This window comes from Anopheles arabiensis, chromosome 2 (genome assembly GCF_016920715.1).
Source record: "Anopheles arabiensis isolate DONGOLA chromosome 2, AaraD3, whole genome shotgun sequence".
In the NCBI taxonomy this organism is placed as follows: Eukaryota; Metazoa; Arthropoda; class Insecta; order Diptera; family Culicidae; genus Anopheles; species Anopheles arabiensis.
Window position 1 is genome coordinate 91700790 of NC_053517.1, and position 14829 is coordinate 91715618.

Below are 14829 nucleotides of genomic sequence, written 5' to 3' on the forward strand. Positions count from 1 at the left end.
AGACTGTAAGAAGCATTAACCAAACAATGAATTAACAACAAGCGATATTGAAACGAGTAACATATCTTAACATAAGAATTAACATTATTCACAGTGATTCTGTAATCTATTCCATGTGAGTACATATTAGTAATATTAATGGTCTCACAGTAAAGGAAACGTATATAAATCCACGAACACGTCAACGTTATCGCAATACGCAAAGGAAACAGCGTTACGACGCTAAGATTGTAGTTATTTAAACATGCGTTACGCTTAGACAACTGAAACCTGCAGTGTGGGTCGTGTACAAGTGGCCGACAGGTGGTTGTAGGTAGCAACCAAAGAGTAAAAATACAAACCGCTCTCTTGTTCCTCTGACTAGCCAATGCGGGAGTCAGGTGTGCAGAGCAGGTGCACTGCGTAGGTTTTGCTTTCTTTCTTCTTTGTTGAACGGGCCAATCGAAGCACAGCGAACAGAAACGAATGACAAATTGCCAAAGACGAAATGAAGGAGAAAAGGGAATATCTGCCATAAACACTCATCTTTGTCTTTTCCACTTCGATCGTCCGATACCTGAAATCAAATTGCATTCATAGTCCAAGTCAACCATGACTAGTGGACGGTGTGATCAAAGTTATCCTAAAACGAAGCTAAAACGCGGCCATTTCAAGATGGAAAAACGCCTTACACCACGGGACGCTCATTTTCAATAACACTATAGCTAACTTGGATCAAAAGGTAGAAAATCCTGAAGTCGCTACTGTTTAATTCCTGTCAGATGAAACCGGCAACCATATCCGTCAGATAAAACACAAACGCTTAGAAAAGCAATTATTCCAGACATTGCAGATAAAGTTTCAGAAGTAGATCACGCAATTGGAGAATCAGCCGACGAAGAATCAGATTAAGAATTCTGTGGAAACAGATGTTAAATCAGACCCGTTTAATCAACGGCTACCTGTTACTGTTGTGCCATTATTGATTGTTTTTAGGGGGCAGATGTGGCACAGTAACATGACTAAGTAACAATTACAAACTAACCAAACCATCGAGCCCATCAAGATTTACCTAATTGTGCGCACAACTTACCTTTATTGCCTTTTTGTTCGTCCCATTCGGGTAGCAGCCCATTGATGGACCAATTGCCATTTCACAGAATTATAACAACACACTGGTTGGAACGCATCGTTTACATTTTAATGTCGCGGATCACTATTTGCAATACAAGTTCAATGGTTGGGTAACTGGCTCAAACATGATTTTTACATCACTTTCATTCTTACTACACACTGCACGCACACACCAAAAGCATTGCAAATTGTACAAATCATTCCCTTTTCGACCCTTTGGCTTATGGCACTCAATCAAAGCAAACAGAAGAATTGGACTTGCGAAAACCACGGATAATCGGATAATCAAATATCAAACGCATCATCCGCGCCGCAGCAAATCCGGCTCAATCATCAATCATCACATTCGACTGCATATTAGACAATAGTGGTGGGAGCTCGGAATCGGAACTACCCGATTCCGATTCCGTGTTCGGAATCAATTCCGGAGCCGATTCCGATGCTGGAATCGATTCCGATTCCGGAGTCGATTCCGGAGCCGATTCCGGAGCCAATTCCGGAGCCAATTCAGGAATCGATTCCGGAGCCAATTCCGGAGCCGATTCCGGAGCCGATTCCGGAGCCGATTCCGGAGCCGATTCCGGAGCCGATTCCGGAGCCAATTCCGGAGCCGATTCCGGAGCCGATTCCGGAGCCGATTCCGGAGCCTATTCCGGAGCCAATTCCGGAGCCGATGCCGGAGCTGATTCCGGAGCCGATTCCGGAGTTGGCTTCGGAGCCGAGCGGACTCCCGAGCGAAATCCATGCGGGAATCGCCATGAGAATGGATCTTTTACAAGTAAATTTGAATTTTTGCGGTTATCAATACGTAGTATGATTGGACCCAAACGCCTATTTTTATGGCGATGCCGAAACTGACTCCGTTTGGTAGCCGATTCGAATTTATGAGCCATTTCCGATTCGAGAGCCGACTTCGATTTCGAAACCGATTCGGGAGTCGATTCCGGAACCAAATCCGATTCCGGAGCCGATTCCGGAATCAATTCTGGAGCCGATTCCGGAACCGATTCTGATTCCGGAGCCGATTCCGATTCCGGAGCCGATTCCGGAATCAATTCTGGAGCCGATTCCGATTCCGGAATCGATTCTGCAACCAATTCCGGAGTCGATTCCGATTCCGGAGCCGATTCCGGAGCCGATTCCGGAAACTGATTCCGGACCTACTATCCGGAATCGATTCCAGAAAACTGCGGAGCTAGCTGGAATCGATTCCGACAAAAACTACATTTTTCCCATCACTATTAGACAACTTGATTTCTAAAGGCCGGGCTACATTGATCGTACTCGCAAGCGTAATTTTGATTTTCACTAGCGCATCTGGCGGCGGCTGGTGGAAGCTTTTTTTGGTCATCGAGGGAATGGACCTGCCGGATCTCAAAATTAAGTAGTTTTTCCATCGTTTTCCATTGCAAAAATGGATGCAATGCGTGCAAGACATGTGTATCTACGTTTTACAAAACTTTTCTCCTCCGATTTAAGTAAAAAACATGGAAAATTAACGTATTTTCTGGAGCGGCTCCAAATTGTTTGGCAAAATGCTTCGGTCAGCCGCCGCCAGATGCGCTAGTGAAAATAAAAATTACGCGTGCGAGTACGATCAATGTAGCCCGGCCTTAATCGTTCGGGTTTAACACATACCATTCCGGCGACAGAGCAATTAGAAGAAAGAAAACAGCGCTTGCTATGGAAATTAGCACAAAACCGGAGCAAAACGCGCGACAGTAAAGTTAAACCCGAACCGACTTCACGTTCTATCGCGCATTGTTTACCTTGATGACGCAGCTTCAAGGTCCAGTGTTACCAACCTGACAGATGCGTGTAGGATCAATGACGTGAATTTATCCACTACTGTCATCCAAACGACGGTTCTAGCATTTGGCATATTATCCTCATCCACGACGGTTCCGTTTTCTGCGCTTGTGCTACCAAATTACCATCGCACCAGTTCGCTATCATTTGAATCATTTTTAGACTATCATAATTTGTGTGAGAAATGGAAGAAGAGAAAAATTTGTACGCCGTAATGGGAGTGGCACGTGAGGCTTCCCTGGAGGAAATCCTCGCTGCGTAAGTGTGTGTGTGTGTGTGTTGTGGTTTTGGTTTGGAGCTAGGTGTCTTTTTTGGGGAATTGTAGTGAATTATTCTACGTTTGATCCGCATCCTACGCATTAATTGTTTCTTCGTAGCTATCAACGGCTAGCACCAATGTGTCGGGCAGATTCGGAAAACTATGATCCGACGGATTTCCCGATCCAGGGTCTGGAGCAGCAAGAGTATTGGGAGCTGCTGAACCACGCATACCGCACGTTGAGTGAGTCAAGCGCGACAGGATTGGCAACCAGTCGCTATAGACAGTTTGAATCCTTATATCTTTCCCCCACCTCGCTGTATCTAATTCTCTTCTTTCCTTTCTTCGCGAGCAGTCATTCCGGAGATACGTGCCCGGTACGATGCTGGCTACCCTAGCGAGGAACTGCCTGCCCCGGTACGCTCCCGCGCTGAGTCATTGGCCCTGGGCAGGTAAGACATTGGGCGTTGTGCATTCGTTAGCACCGAAAACGAAACGATAACTTAAACACTATCATTTCCCACCACAGTTCGGCTGCCATTCAGCCACCCCTTTTGATTGAGCCCGCGTCGGAGCAGGTACGGCCACACTCCGTCGTGATACAATGTCCGGTCCAGCTGGAAGAGCTGTTCCACGGGACGCGGAAGGATGTCAGCTATCAACGGCTGGTCAACATTGCCGGTCAGTCGGAGCTCATCTATCAAACGACGTCGGTCAATATCACACCGTACATGCGCGATGGCGAACAGATCATACTGCGTGGGCTCGGCAACCAGATTGGAGCGGTGCAGGGTGACCTGTTGGTTGTATTGCGCCAATTCGTACACCCGTCTTTCAGCGCCAAGGGCAACGATCTTGTCTGCAACTGTCACATACCGCTATCGGTTGCTGTGCTGGGCGGCATAGTCGTCATCAGGGGCATCGACAACAAGACATTTCGGCTGATGTTGAACGAACCGTACCCGTTGCTTCCGCCCCTAGTGAAGGTGATCGAGGGCGAGGGTATGAAGACGCGCCACGGGCGTGGAAAGCTGGTGGTCAAGTTTTACGGTAAGTCTTTGGGAGGGATGTTTCGCAATGTCAAGCATGTGCGGGTGCTATATTCCTCTCAGCAAAGGGAGCACTGTTCGGGCTGTTGGGAAGGTAAAAGTCCGCAGCCAATAATCGTTGATATTTCAAATGAATCAGTTATCTCAATTTAGTCATCAAATGAAAGTAAACTTTTAGTTTTTTTTTCTTCTTGTTTTCCAAAATCGAAAATACCGTAGTAGTAGTGTAATAGTGTCGTCAAATATAAATAACGAAATTGAACGTTTATTGAAATCTTTACAAAAAAAACAATGACAACCGAAAATGATAAGCAAATATGATATATGCAATTTTTTTTTTCTCTTTTGCAGTCCAATTTCTACCAGTGCCAACCCGTCTGCGGGATGAAACCACCAACCTGCTGCGTCAGATCGAGAGCTCATTCAGTCGCGCGGAGGACGCCTATAACTAGGACGCTCGCATACGCATCCAAAAACTGCACCCGTCCGAGCTGTACGCTCAACATCTGCCATACACTGTAGTTGTACCTCGTGTTCGTAGCGTAGATGACGACATTCATTCATAAAAACACAAACACTCGCTCTCTCAACCGCTCAATTGCTCGTTCGCTCTCTCGTCGTGCACTCGTCGTACTACGCTCTGCCTTGCCATTCGTCGCTTTCCCCTCCAAATACCTGTTCTGCACGGCGTTTGCGTCATTGCCGTTTGGTTGTGTAGGGTAGTCGCGCGCAGTGTCCGTGTTATCGGTGGCGTAGTGTAATAGGACGGGGCCCTTCGAAGCGTCTTTACCTGTCCGCGAGCACAATTGGTATTGGTGCACTTCCACAAAACAACAGTCCAGTCCAGTGTGTGTCGTGTGACGAGAGATTACGACAGGTGATAGTGGCGAGCGTCCAGCACTGGCACAAAACTACAGTTCCTTAAGATAGGCAAAATTTGTGAACTTATTGTCCCTTTAGAAAGTAAGCAAGAACAAATTCCAGTCCTGCGGGGGGGGGGGTTGTAGGCATGGAAGGCACAATTATTGATTTATTTTACACTCGCAACTCAGTCACATCGAACGCCACAGCACCCAGCACATAAACAAAACCACACACAAACAGCACTCAACCAAACAGAGCGAGCGCGTTTCTTGCGTAGGGCAGGGGTAGGATCTCGCAAAAACAACAAAACACCAATTTGCCCGAGCACAAAAGGAGGGGAGAGGTGTCACAACGCGAGGGGATTAAACGTGAAGCTTTTATTTTTAGACCCTGCCACTGTAGAGATTCCGTTGAGCAGAGGGACAAGGTTAAACCTTTGTGAATGGACGGCAACGACAAGTTCATTGTACAGCCGGCCGTGTGTGCGATCGGGTTCTTCACGGGTTGAACGCACCCCTCCGGTTTTCGCACTCAGTTTCTCGCGGAACACTGGCCAGAACGCGCGTCGGAGCAACCAGACCGATCGGTTACAAGCTGTGCACGAGCGACCGGGTACGGGTTAAGATTACAATTAGCAGTGTGTGTGTGTGTATGTGTTTTACATTAGCGGGTGTTGTGTTGCGATCAGCAGGGCGCAGGGTGATAACAGCTTGTAAGTGTGTGGCGTTCGCGCGTGCGTTTAGTTAAACAGAGCTGGTTGCAAAATATTTAAGCAACATATTTAATATCTTCTAAAAGACACATTATTTCTTAGTTTGAGGAAGTATAGAAACGCTTACAGTCGTTTATGTTAACTTGTTTGCTCCCTTTTATGTTACTCAAACAATAATTACTCGTTTAAACATTTTTTTACTGTTGCACATAGAAGAAATTTTGAATTATGAACCAATAAATCCATTCAAAGCGAATTTAAATGTTCAGAGGAGCATCTACATGTCATCTAAAATATGTTTCTCTTCATACAATACAACTTGAAGCGAATTTATTACAGCTCACACTAAAAGTAACACAAACAATTGTCATTTTTAAACAATTTTGAAAGTTTAACAATTAACATTCGGCGTGTTTGTTTTTTTCAATACGGCGTGTTTGTTTTTAAATCAGTTGATGAAATTATCGAAATGTGAACCAGTTTTTTGGCCTTAACATTTAGAATTTATTTTTGCTACATTATGGTAAAACAAATATGATCAATAGACTAAAACTACCACAAGAAATCCGTGCCCTAATATAGAAGTATGTATTTAAAAAATACAAACAATAGGAATTTAAACATTTAAAACTGGGAATAAAATTGAATAGAGTCTCCTACATTATTGCAAAATTAGAAATAAAGAAACGAATTATATCATCAATGCTTGAACAAAAATCATAAAGGGAAATTATCATTGAAATTAATGCCACCCATCATCACTCCAAACCAATGCTCCCTTCAATGGTGTCCAGCTGAATCGGTTCTATTTGTTTACGCTTTGCGCAACCAACTACCCTAACGTCGTTCACTTAAAATTTCTCTCTTCCCCAGCTCGATCTAACCGCTAACCCCGTGCATCGACAATAGAAAACGATGCACTCGCCCTCCGTCTCCTCCGTCCGCTTCGTGGGTGTGCACTTTAAAGGGCTACTGGCACGGACAGCACTACCACCATCAGCAGCATCCCATCAACAACGCGGATACTGCACAGGCTCCAGCCCGGTTGCGCAAACATCATCTCGATGGGCGACAATGATAGCAACGGCGACGGTACGGCGGTTGGGCATAAATGCTCCGGCCATTGTTGTCGTACGGCTGCTGAGTGGCACCGCGAACAGCAGCAGTACACTATCGTCCACCGGTGGAGGAGCAGGTCAGGGCAGTGAAATAAGCAGCTGGAACAAACGGAAGCCACAGTGCCGAGAACATCATCAGCTTACCTGCGGGCAGGAACAGCAAGGTGAGGTTCAATGACAATGATCGAGATGCACTTAGGATTTTATAGAGTAATCTTCGGAACGATTTACAAAGAAATTGGAGGTTTCGTTTGCTAAAAGATATACACATTAGGAATTGAACAATATTAGCTATTATACAAAATTTGATAAGGTTGTGTCCACTTACTAAAGGCTCTAATCTTTTGTTAGTAAACATGTATCATCTCCGCACTCGTAGTGGAACTCCATCAGAGCTAACGTTGCAATAGAGATAGCGATAGCCACTTTTCCTTCCCTGAGGACCGAGATAAACGTGTACGAATGTGACACAAATCAAACACGGTCTGCTCCGGCCATTCCGCCCTGATACAGGCACGATACCGTGCTCTTATCGGGTAGAATTGGCTTGGTAACACACCCATACGCTTAATTTGAACGACCTAATTTTAACGCCACTTTGGTGGTGTGTTTGGTGGCCCTAAACTGGCTCCGTTTCAGATACTGATCCCGACTCTTGGCTGGAGCAGTCGATCGATACCTTCCCTCTGTAGGAATCGCCGTTACCATCTTCTTTCCAATAAGATTGTTTTAAAGTGTTTTTTCTTACTGTATTCCTGTTATTTTACAGCACACTCACCGTTTTTCCACGTGCAACATCACCAGCAGCGCAGCATGAGCACTACCGGAGCAGCCAAGAAAGGGTTGGTGGCCGTTGAGGAAGCTCGCCGCTTCATGGTGGACTGTCTGGTAAAGTCCAACACTCCGCCGGCCCACGCGAAACAGCAGGCCGATCTGCTGGTGGAAGCGGACTACCGTGGCCACTTCAGCCACGGCATGAACCGGCTCGAGATGTACATTAACGATCTGCACAAGAACGCGTGCAACGGGGCGGCCGTACCGGCCGTGCTGAACGAAACGCCGGCCACGGCATGGGTCGACGGGAACAACGGGCTCGGTGCGGTCGTCGGCAACTTCTGCATGGATTTGGCGATCCGCAAGGCGAAGGAGGTCGGCGTTGGATGGGTTTGTGCTAAGCGTAAGTGTTGTTGTTTGTATTGTGTTTTGATTTGTGCGTTGTTCTGGAACAAGTTTTCCTCTAATTTTAGGATCGAATCATTACGGCATTGCGGGATGGTACACGCTGCGTGCGATGAACGCTGGCTGCATTGGCATGTCGATGACGAACACTTCACCGCTGGCCAGCCCAACCCGCAGCAAAGAGGCCGCCCTCGGGACGAACCCAATTTCGGTGGGAGCGCCTGGGAAGGATGGCGATGGGTTCGTGCTCGACATGGCCACCACGGCCGTCGCTGTCGGAAAGGTTGGTGGGGAGCATGGTGCTCACTGTAAGAATGTACGTTTAACAAGCTTTCTTCTCATTGCCATTAGATTGAAATGCAGCGCCGTAAGAACGAACCCATCCCGGTCGGCTGGGCCCAGGGTCCCGATGGACATCCGACGACGGACGCAAGCGTGGCGTTCGACACCGCTTGTCTCATGCCGCTCGGCGGCACCGAACTAACGTCCGGCTACAAGGGTTACGGACTCGGCGCGATGGTGGAAGTGTTTTGCGGCGTGCTGGCCGGTGCGAACTACGCCACGAAGATCCGCAAGTGGACCCACGCCGGTGCCGATTCGGAGGCGGATCTGGGCCAGTGCTTCGTGGCGATCAATCCTGCCTGCTTTGCACCGGGCTTCAAAGGCCGGCTGTCCGATCTGACCGGCATTCTGCGCAACATGCCAATGGTTTGTGAAAGCTGCATTTTTGTTTGCTCTCTTTTTCGTTACTCATGTACGCGTATCTACTTACAGACTGATCCCAATCATCCCGTCCTGGTGGCAGGAGATCCGGAACTGCACCACATGGCAATGGTGGACAAGGAAGGTGGTCTTGCGTACCACGTAAACCAAATCAAGACCTGCACCGAGCTGTCGGAACGGCTGGGCGTGAAGCCGATTGAAGTGATTTAAAGTAAAAACGGCGCAACGCACAGCAGGTTTCAGAGTAACACATATCAATGTTCTTATGTGCTTTGTCCTTTTTGTTGCATTATTGACATTTGTTGCATTTTTTTCAAAGATTCCAACCAAAGGAAACCTTTCAATAAAGTATTAACTTGATAAGGACAAACTAAAATATCGTTTTCTTTATCTTACGTAGTGTGAAAGACAGTTAAATAGAAATTACAATTAAATTTTACAACTTTTCTCCCAAATTCTGCGCACTTTTGCGTTGGTTGCGAAATTGTAAACAAAACTGTGACATTCCTACCCCCCGGAACGAAACAACACCAAAGTGACATTTCGCTTTGCAAACTGACAGCTTGCCCCATGCGGCGGATCAATACATAAACAAAATTTTCTGCGGCACAGCGAAACGGACGCAAAACGTGCTCGAAAATGAAACTATTAACGTACAATTTTCTGACCTCCAAGTGCATTCGCGGCGTTAAAGTGGGATATCCTCTAAAGTTGAATGTAAGTACCGATTTGCTTGTGGTTACCATGCCGTTCAGCAACGTTTTTAATGCACTTTTGCACTGTTTCTTTATGCTCCCTTGCACCCATACAGATCGTGGAAAAGAAGGAAGTGAATGCGGATTTTAACTCGGAATTCATTACCCGTATGCTGCCAAGGCTAGAATGGAGCGCCATTAGTGCGGCGGCAACCAATGTAAGCCCACAAACGAGGCGCAAATGAGGCGTAACTGTAACCTCGATCGTTTCCGCTCCCGTTACAGATCGGTTCCGACATTCCCAGTGCCATGCCGGCCGACATCCAGAACGATATGGAAACGCTCCAGAAGCTGCACCACATCCTGCTCGAGGTGGACGTGGTCGAGGGTACGCTGGAGTGTCCGGAAACGGGGCGCATTTTCCCGATCAACAACGGCATCCCGAACATGCTGCTGAACGAGGATGAAGTTTAGTGCGGGTGTGTGTGTGTGCTAGTGGTACGTGGGCCCGCACATGTGCCCGCATTTTGAAGGCATTTTATTGAAACACTCGTCGTTGTTATGTGGTATTGTGTAAGTTAAAGTAATAATATAAAGCTTATAATAATCAACCTCCAGAACACTTCCCATCGTATTGTTCGCAAACCGTTTATTGTTCTTTAATCGTATGAAGTCTGAGTGTGTATGTATCGTCGAACAGCATCTCTGCCTGTTCGCCAAACATCCAAACGCTTTGGAAGAAAGGTGTAATATTAATGGTTATTTTCTCCTATGATTACAAATATGGTAATGCTAATTAACACGCTCATGCAGTGGATGCGTGGAAAAGGACGAATTGGTTTTGCAGTTACAATGTTTGCAGTAAGGTACACAGGGGTTTTGTTTTTTCACCACCAATTTGTTCGTATCTCAAATTCCAAACTAAACGATACACAAAAATAAGTGAAATCGTAACAGAAATCTATTGAACGTCCATTTAAAACTCTTTCCCCGTTAAACAAAAATCAACAAACCAATATAATTATCGATCAACTTTAAAAACTAGATAAAATATGGCCCAAACTTAAATTCTAAGGAAAAACATAGGTTTTTGTTCTGATCTTTGGTGGAATTTACGGCACTGTCGTCCAAAATATCAAAAGTACATCATTGTTATGTTAACCTAAACAGCATAATAAGAAACCCACAATCTTTTAATTTACATTAATTAACCCTACCGCAAGATGTGTTGGCATTTTCGGGGCTAATTCGAGCATTCTACCATTTTACACTGGATCTATCATGTATCGCATACATATGTAGGCACATAGTAACGTGCTATCATGAAAAGTGAGATTGCCTCATTCCTCATTACTACGCCTTTCCTTTCGGTACTTGTCTTCGGAAACGTGCGGGGAATTTAGTCTATGCAAACAACAACTTCATTAATCCATTAACAAACACATACCGACACATCCAGCCTCGCACCCTTCCGAATAGAACTACACGAATCTGAGAATATAATCGAACTCTAGCGGCTTTTTTGCTACATTTTATCATAATCGGTAATTCATTTTGTAGAGAGTAGCTGTGTAAAGGTTGCTGGTTGGAACAAGACTATATTTCTAGAATCTTACATTAATAATCATAGCCTACTATTTTACTCAAGGCTTGCTCTTCAACACTCCTCCTCAAGCCTCAGAGATACCCATTAACTCGCGACTAATCTCGAATTTAGTCCGTTGCAATGGTTTAGTAAGTCCATCTGCAATCTGGTCCTCCGTGCTAACATATTCTAGAGTGACAATCCCACGGCTGAGAGCATCTTTGATGAAATGGTGACGAATATCAATGTGTTTCGTTCGTGGATGATACCCACCATTCTTCGCGATCGCAATGCAGCTTTGATTGTCACAACGAATTTCAATCACTTCATCCGCATTCGCCAGTTTCGCAGAAAGTCCGCGCCACCATGAGGCTTCCTGTACCGCCGCCGATACAGACATGTATTCAGCCTCACACGTAGATAAGGCTACCGTCGGTTGCTTCTTGCACATCCATGAAATTGCTCCTCCTTGCGCCATAAAGATGTTGCCAGTGGTGGATTTTCGTTCATCTGGATCAGATCCCCAATCAGCATCACAGTAACCGATAATTTTCGAATCTACATTTTTTTTGTAAACCAATTTAAAATTAGAAGTCCCTCGAAGATAGCGCATAACATGCTTCACTCCGTTCCAGTGTTTTTGTCCTGGATTTTTGTTGAATCGACTCAGCATGTTCACCGCGTACAGAATGTCTGGGCGAGTACTTTGTGCCAAATACATCAAACACCCAACGGCTTCTTGATACGGCACATCTTTCATCGCAGCAGTTTCATTGTTACTCTTCGGACTTTCTTCCTTGGTCAGCTTCTCACTGTTGTTCATTGGAACTGCCACTGGTTTACATTTATCCATATTGAACCTCTTTAAAATAGATTCTATGTAGATTTCTTGATCCAACTTGATGGTTTCTTTTGTCCGTTGAATCCTTATACCTAGGCAGTGCTGTGCTGCTCCTAAATCCTTCATACGGAAACAACTACAAAGATGTTTCTTCAGCTGCTTTTTCCATGCCACATCGTTGCTAAAAATCATCATGTCGTCAACGTATATAGCAACGATAATGATCTTACCTCCTTCGCTACCTACATACACGCAAGGATCGTACTGAGTTGGTATCAGGCCGAACCGTTGTAATGCTGCATCCAGTTTGTTGTTCCAAACTCGGCTCGCCTGCTTCAAACCATAAATAGCTTTGTTAAGTTTACATACCAACGTTTTCCGCTGTCCATCAACGAAGCAAGGTGGTTGCTCCATGTAAATATCTTCATCAAGATCTCCTTGCAGAAATGCTGTTACTGCATCCATTTGATCTATCATCAGATCATGCTTGATAGCCAGGGCAAAAAGGTATCGCAGCGAACAATACCGTACCACGGGAGCGTACGTTTCATCATAATCTTCCCCCTTTCGCTGTGAAAATCCTTTGACGACCAAACGAGCCTTGTATCGAGTTAAATTTCCAGATGAATCGCATTTAGTCCGATACACCCATTTGCATTTTATGGCTTGTCTTCCTTTCGGGAGCGAAGTTAGCGTCCAGGTTTTGTTCTCCATCAGAGCGTTATACTCCTCCTGCATGGCAGTCCCCCATTCTTTGCTATCATCCCTAGCGAGTGCTTCTTGGTGTGAAACAGGATCAGCATATGTTCCACTGTACATACCAGACGCAACTGCTACAAAGCCATCGACATCGCTTCCGGAAAACCCAAGAAAATCACTCGAATCGTCTTCAGATTGTACCATCGTTTCTGTACTAGTGTTGTTTTCGTCATCTGTCGTACTTTCATCGAGTTCACCATCCGTTTCTGCATCATTTTCTTCCAACGTGCTGTCTGATCCAGCATCGGGTGCAAAATTGGGAACCGGGATTTGCACAGGTTGGATTGAAGTTGTTTCCTCGATGTCCAGTCTAACGAATGTTCTTCTTGGCTCTTGCATTGCTGTAACTGTCACGTTCGATGAACAACCTTCATCTAAAAAAAATTACTTCGCGGCTAATGATCGTTTGCTTCTTTTTATGGTCGTACAGACGATATCCTTTCGTTTCTTCATCAAAGCCAGTCAGAACGCACTCATGAGATTTCGGATCCCATTTACGTCGCTTCTCCTTCGGAATCATTACCATCGCTTTCGTTCCAAACACACGCAGATGTGAAAGATCAGGTTTTCTTCCATTCCACGCTTCTTCAGGAGTTAAATTGTGTCCACGTGTAGGAGAACGATTGATAAGATAAACTGCTGTTGAAACCGCCTCCGCCCAAAAACCTTTGGTCATGTTTCCTTCGAACAGTAAACACCGCGCCATTTCCACAATAGTTCTGTTGGCACGTTCCGCCAGTCCATTTTGCTGTGGTGTGTATCCGTTCGAAGTTTCATGGCGGATGCCCTCTTTCTGCAAGAACGATGTTAGGGATTTGTTCATATATTCCTTACCGTTATCTGTACGTAGTGTTTTAAGCTTCCTTCCGCTTTGACGCTCCGCCATCGCGTGGAATCTCTTGAAGGCTTCGAAAACTTCTACTTCAGATTTCGTCTTAAGGAAATAAACGAATATACGCCTCGTCTTGTCATCGATGAACGTGATGTAGTATCGATGTCCACCAAGCGAGTGCGTTTCCATCGGTCCATTAATGTCCGAATGAACCAAATCCAAGACATTTTCAGCTCGAGAACCTTTCTTCGGAAACGGTAACTTCGAATGTTTGCCTAACGAGCAAACTCTGCAATCCGCACCGTCCATATTTTTCAATGTGATGCCAGTTGCCAAACCACCAGCAAGTTTCTTGAGATTCACAGCACCCAGATGCCCCATCCGTTTATGCCACAATTCGAAACTTTCTGCTGTGTTACACGACAGAGCCTCCTGCATGTTGTTCGCTACCTGTTCCACCTTGAACTGATTATTGTTGTGAATACCAGTAAGCACCAACTTGCCGCTAGGGTTATATACTTTGCAACCTTTGGTGTTGAATTGAACAGTATATCCCTTTTCTACCATCCTGCTAACCGAAAGTAAATTCGATGTTAAACCTGGAATCAGCTTTACATCGCTGATCGTTACAATCTCTTCCATGCATTTCGGTTGTATTATAGCAGTTCCACGAGCGACAATGTCCAGAGTTCCTCCGTTAGCAGCAACTACTTTACCTGTTGCGTTTTGCAGGTTGCTCAATAAATCCTTGTTGCTAGTCATGTGCGCATACGCTGCCGAATCCAAAATCCACTCGTTAGCTTCACTGTTTCCAAATGTCGATAGCACCGTACACAACGTTGTTCCTCCTTTTCGATCATCCTTGCAGAATTTCGCAATATGACCATACCGGCCACATTTCCTACATTGCGGACCTTTCGACGAAGAAGGCTTCTGTTTTGGCTTGAAAACTTCACGACGTTTGTTAGTGGCTAACGCTTGAACATTTTCGTTACATAGCAACGGCCTCTCTTGAAGAAGTTTTGTCTTCACATAGTCGCCTGTGATTGCAACACCAGAATTCTCCATAGCCAAAATCATCGGTCGATACTCTTCCGGTAAACCAGCCAAAAGAATCATTCCTACCCACAAGTCGGGCAATTTGGAAACCAATGGCATTTAGTTGGTTTGCCGTGGATATTACCTGATTCACGTATGAATTCATTGAGCCACATGTATCCAAATCAGACTTAATCAGCTTGTGAAGCAAGCCGATTTGCCTAGAAAGCCCTTTATCCTCAAACGCCATTTC

General features: G+C 45.4%; 3 protein-coding genes across 8 annotated transcripts; all 3 read left to right on the plus strand.

The window, feature by feature from the left end:
- The first annotated feature begins 2795 nt into the window (after positions 1 to 2795).
- Positions 2796 to 4820, plus strand: LOC120897950 (chaperone protein DnaJ 2-like). Its single transcript, XM_040303196.1, has 5 exons — positions 2796 to 3180; positions 3300 to 3424; positions 3537 to 3633; positions 3711 to 4231; positions 4582 to 4820. The coding sequence occupies exons 1-5, from the start codon at positions 3107 to 3109 to the stop codon at positions 4680 to 4682; spliced, it is 918 nt and encodes a 305-aa protein (XP_040159130.1). The 5' UTR covers positions 2796 to 3106; the 3' UTR covers positions 4683 to 4820.
- Positions 4821 to 4919: 99 nt separating this feature from the next.
- LOC120897948 (uncharacterized oxidoreductase YjmC) lies at positions 4920 to 9202 on the plus strand. Of its 6 annotated transcripts, none has more exons than XM_040303190.1 (6): positions 4920 to 5193; positions 6680 to 7088; positions 7694 to 8101; positions 8172 to 8386; positions 8455 to 8811; positions 8878 to 9202. In XM_040303190.1, the coding sequence occupies exons 2-6, from the start codon at positions 6722 to 6724 to the stop codon at positions 9034 to 9036; spliced, it is 1506 nt and encodes a 501-aa protein (XP_040159124.1). In that variant the 5' UTR covers positions 4920 to 5193; positions 6680 to 6721; the 3' UTR covers positions 9037 to 9202. The 6 variants fall into 6 exon arrangements, with proteins under 6 accessions (XP_040159124.1, XP_040159125.1, XP_040159127.1 ...); XM_040303191.1 differs by having other exon boundaries at positions 4920 to 5133; XM_040303193.1 differs by having other exon boundaries at positions 4920 to 5107.
- Positions 9203 to 9393: 191 nt separating this feature from the next.
- Positions 9394 to 10141, plus strand: LOC120897951 (multifunctional methyltransferase subunit TRM112-like protein). The gene is made up of 3 exons (XM_040303197.1): positions 9394 to 9543; positions 9638 to 9739; positions 9807 to 10141. The coding sequence occupies exons 1-3, from the start codon at positions 9466 to 9468 to the stop codon at positions 9993 to 9995; spliced, it is 369 nt and encodes a 122-aa protein (XP_040159131.1). The 5' UTR covers positions 9394 to 9465; the 3' UTR covers positions 9996 to 10141.
- Positions 10142 to 14829: the final 4688 nt, after the last annotated feature.

Bases quoted from the DNA above. Each gene is read 5' to 3' on its own strand.
- LOC120897948 (XM_040303190.1), top strand. From the start codon at position 6,722: ATGCACTCGCCCTCCGTCTCCTCCGTCCGCTTCGTGGGTGTGCACTTT. The intron at 8,102-8,171 runs GTAAGTGTTGTT...CTCTAATTTTAG, and splicing joins TGGATGGGTTTGTGCTAAGC to GATCGAATCATTACGGCATT. The intron at 8,812-8,877 runs GTTTGTGAAAGC...ATCTACTTACAG, and splicing joins TTCTGCGCAACATGCCAATG to ACTGATCCCAATCATCCCGT.
- LOC120897950 (XM_040303196.1), top strand. From the start codon at position 3,107: ATGGAAGAAGAGAAAAATTTGTACGCCGTAATGGGAGTGGCACGTGAG. The intron at 3,181-3,299 runs GTAAGTGTGTGT...GTTTCTTCGTAG, and splicing joins CTGGAGGAAATCCTCGCTGC to CTATCAACGGCTAGCACCAA. The intron at 4,232-4,581 runs GTAAGTCTTTGG...TCTCTTTTGCAG, and splicing joins GCTGGTGGTCAAGTTTTACG to TCCAATTTCTACCAGTGCCA.
- LOC120897951 (XM_040303197.1), top strand. From the start codon at position 9,466: ATGAAACTATTAACGTACAATTTTCTGACCTCCAAGTGCATTCGCGGC. The intron at 9,544-9,637 runs GTAAGTACCGAT...GCACCCATACAG, and splicing joins GATATCCTCTAAAGTTGAAT to ATCGTGGAAAAGAAGGAAGT. The intron at 9,740-9,806 runs GTAAGCCCACAA...CTCCCGTTACAG, and splicing joins TTAGTGCGGCGGCAACCAAT to ATCGGTTCCGACATTCCCAG.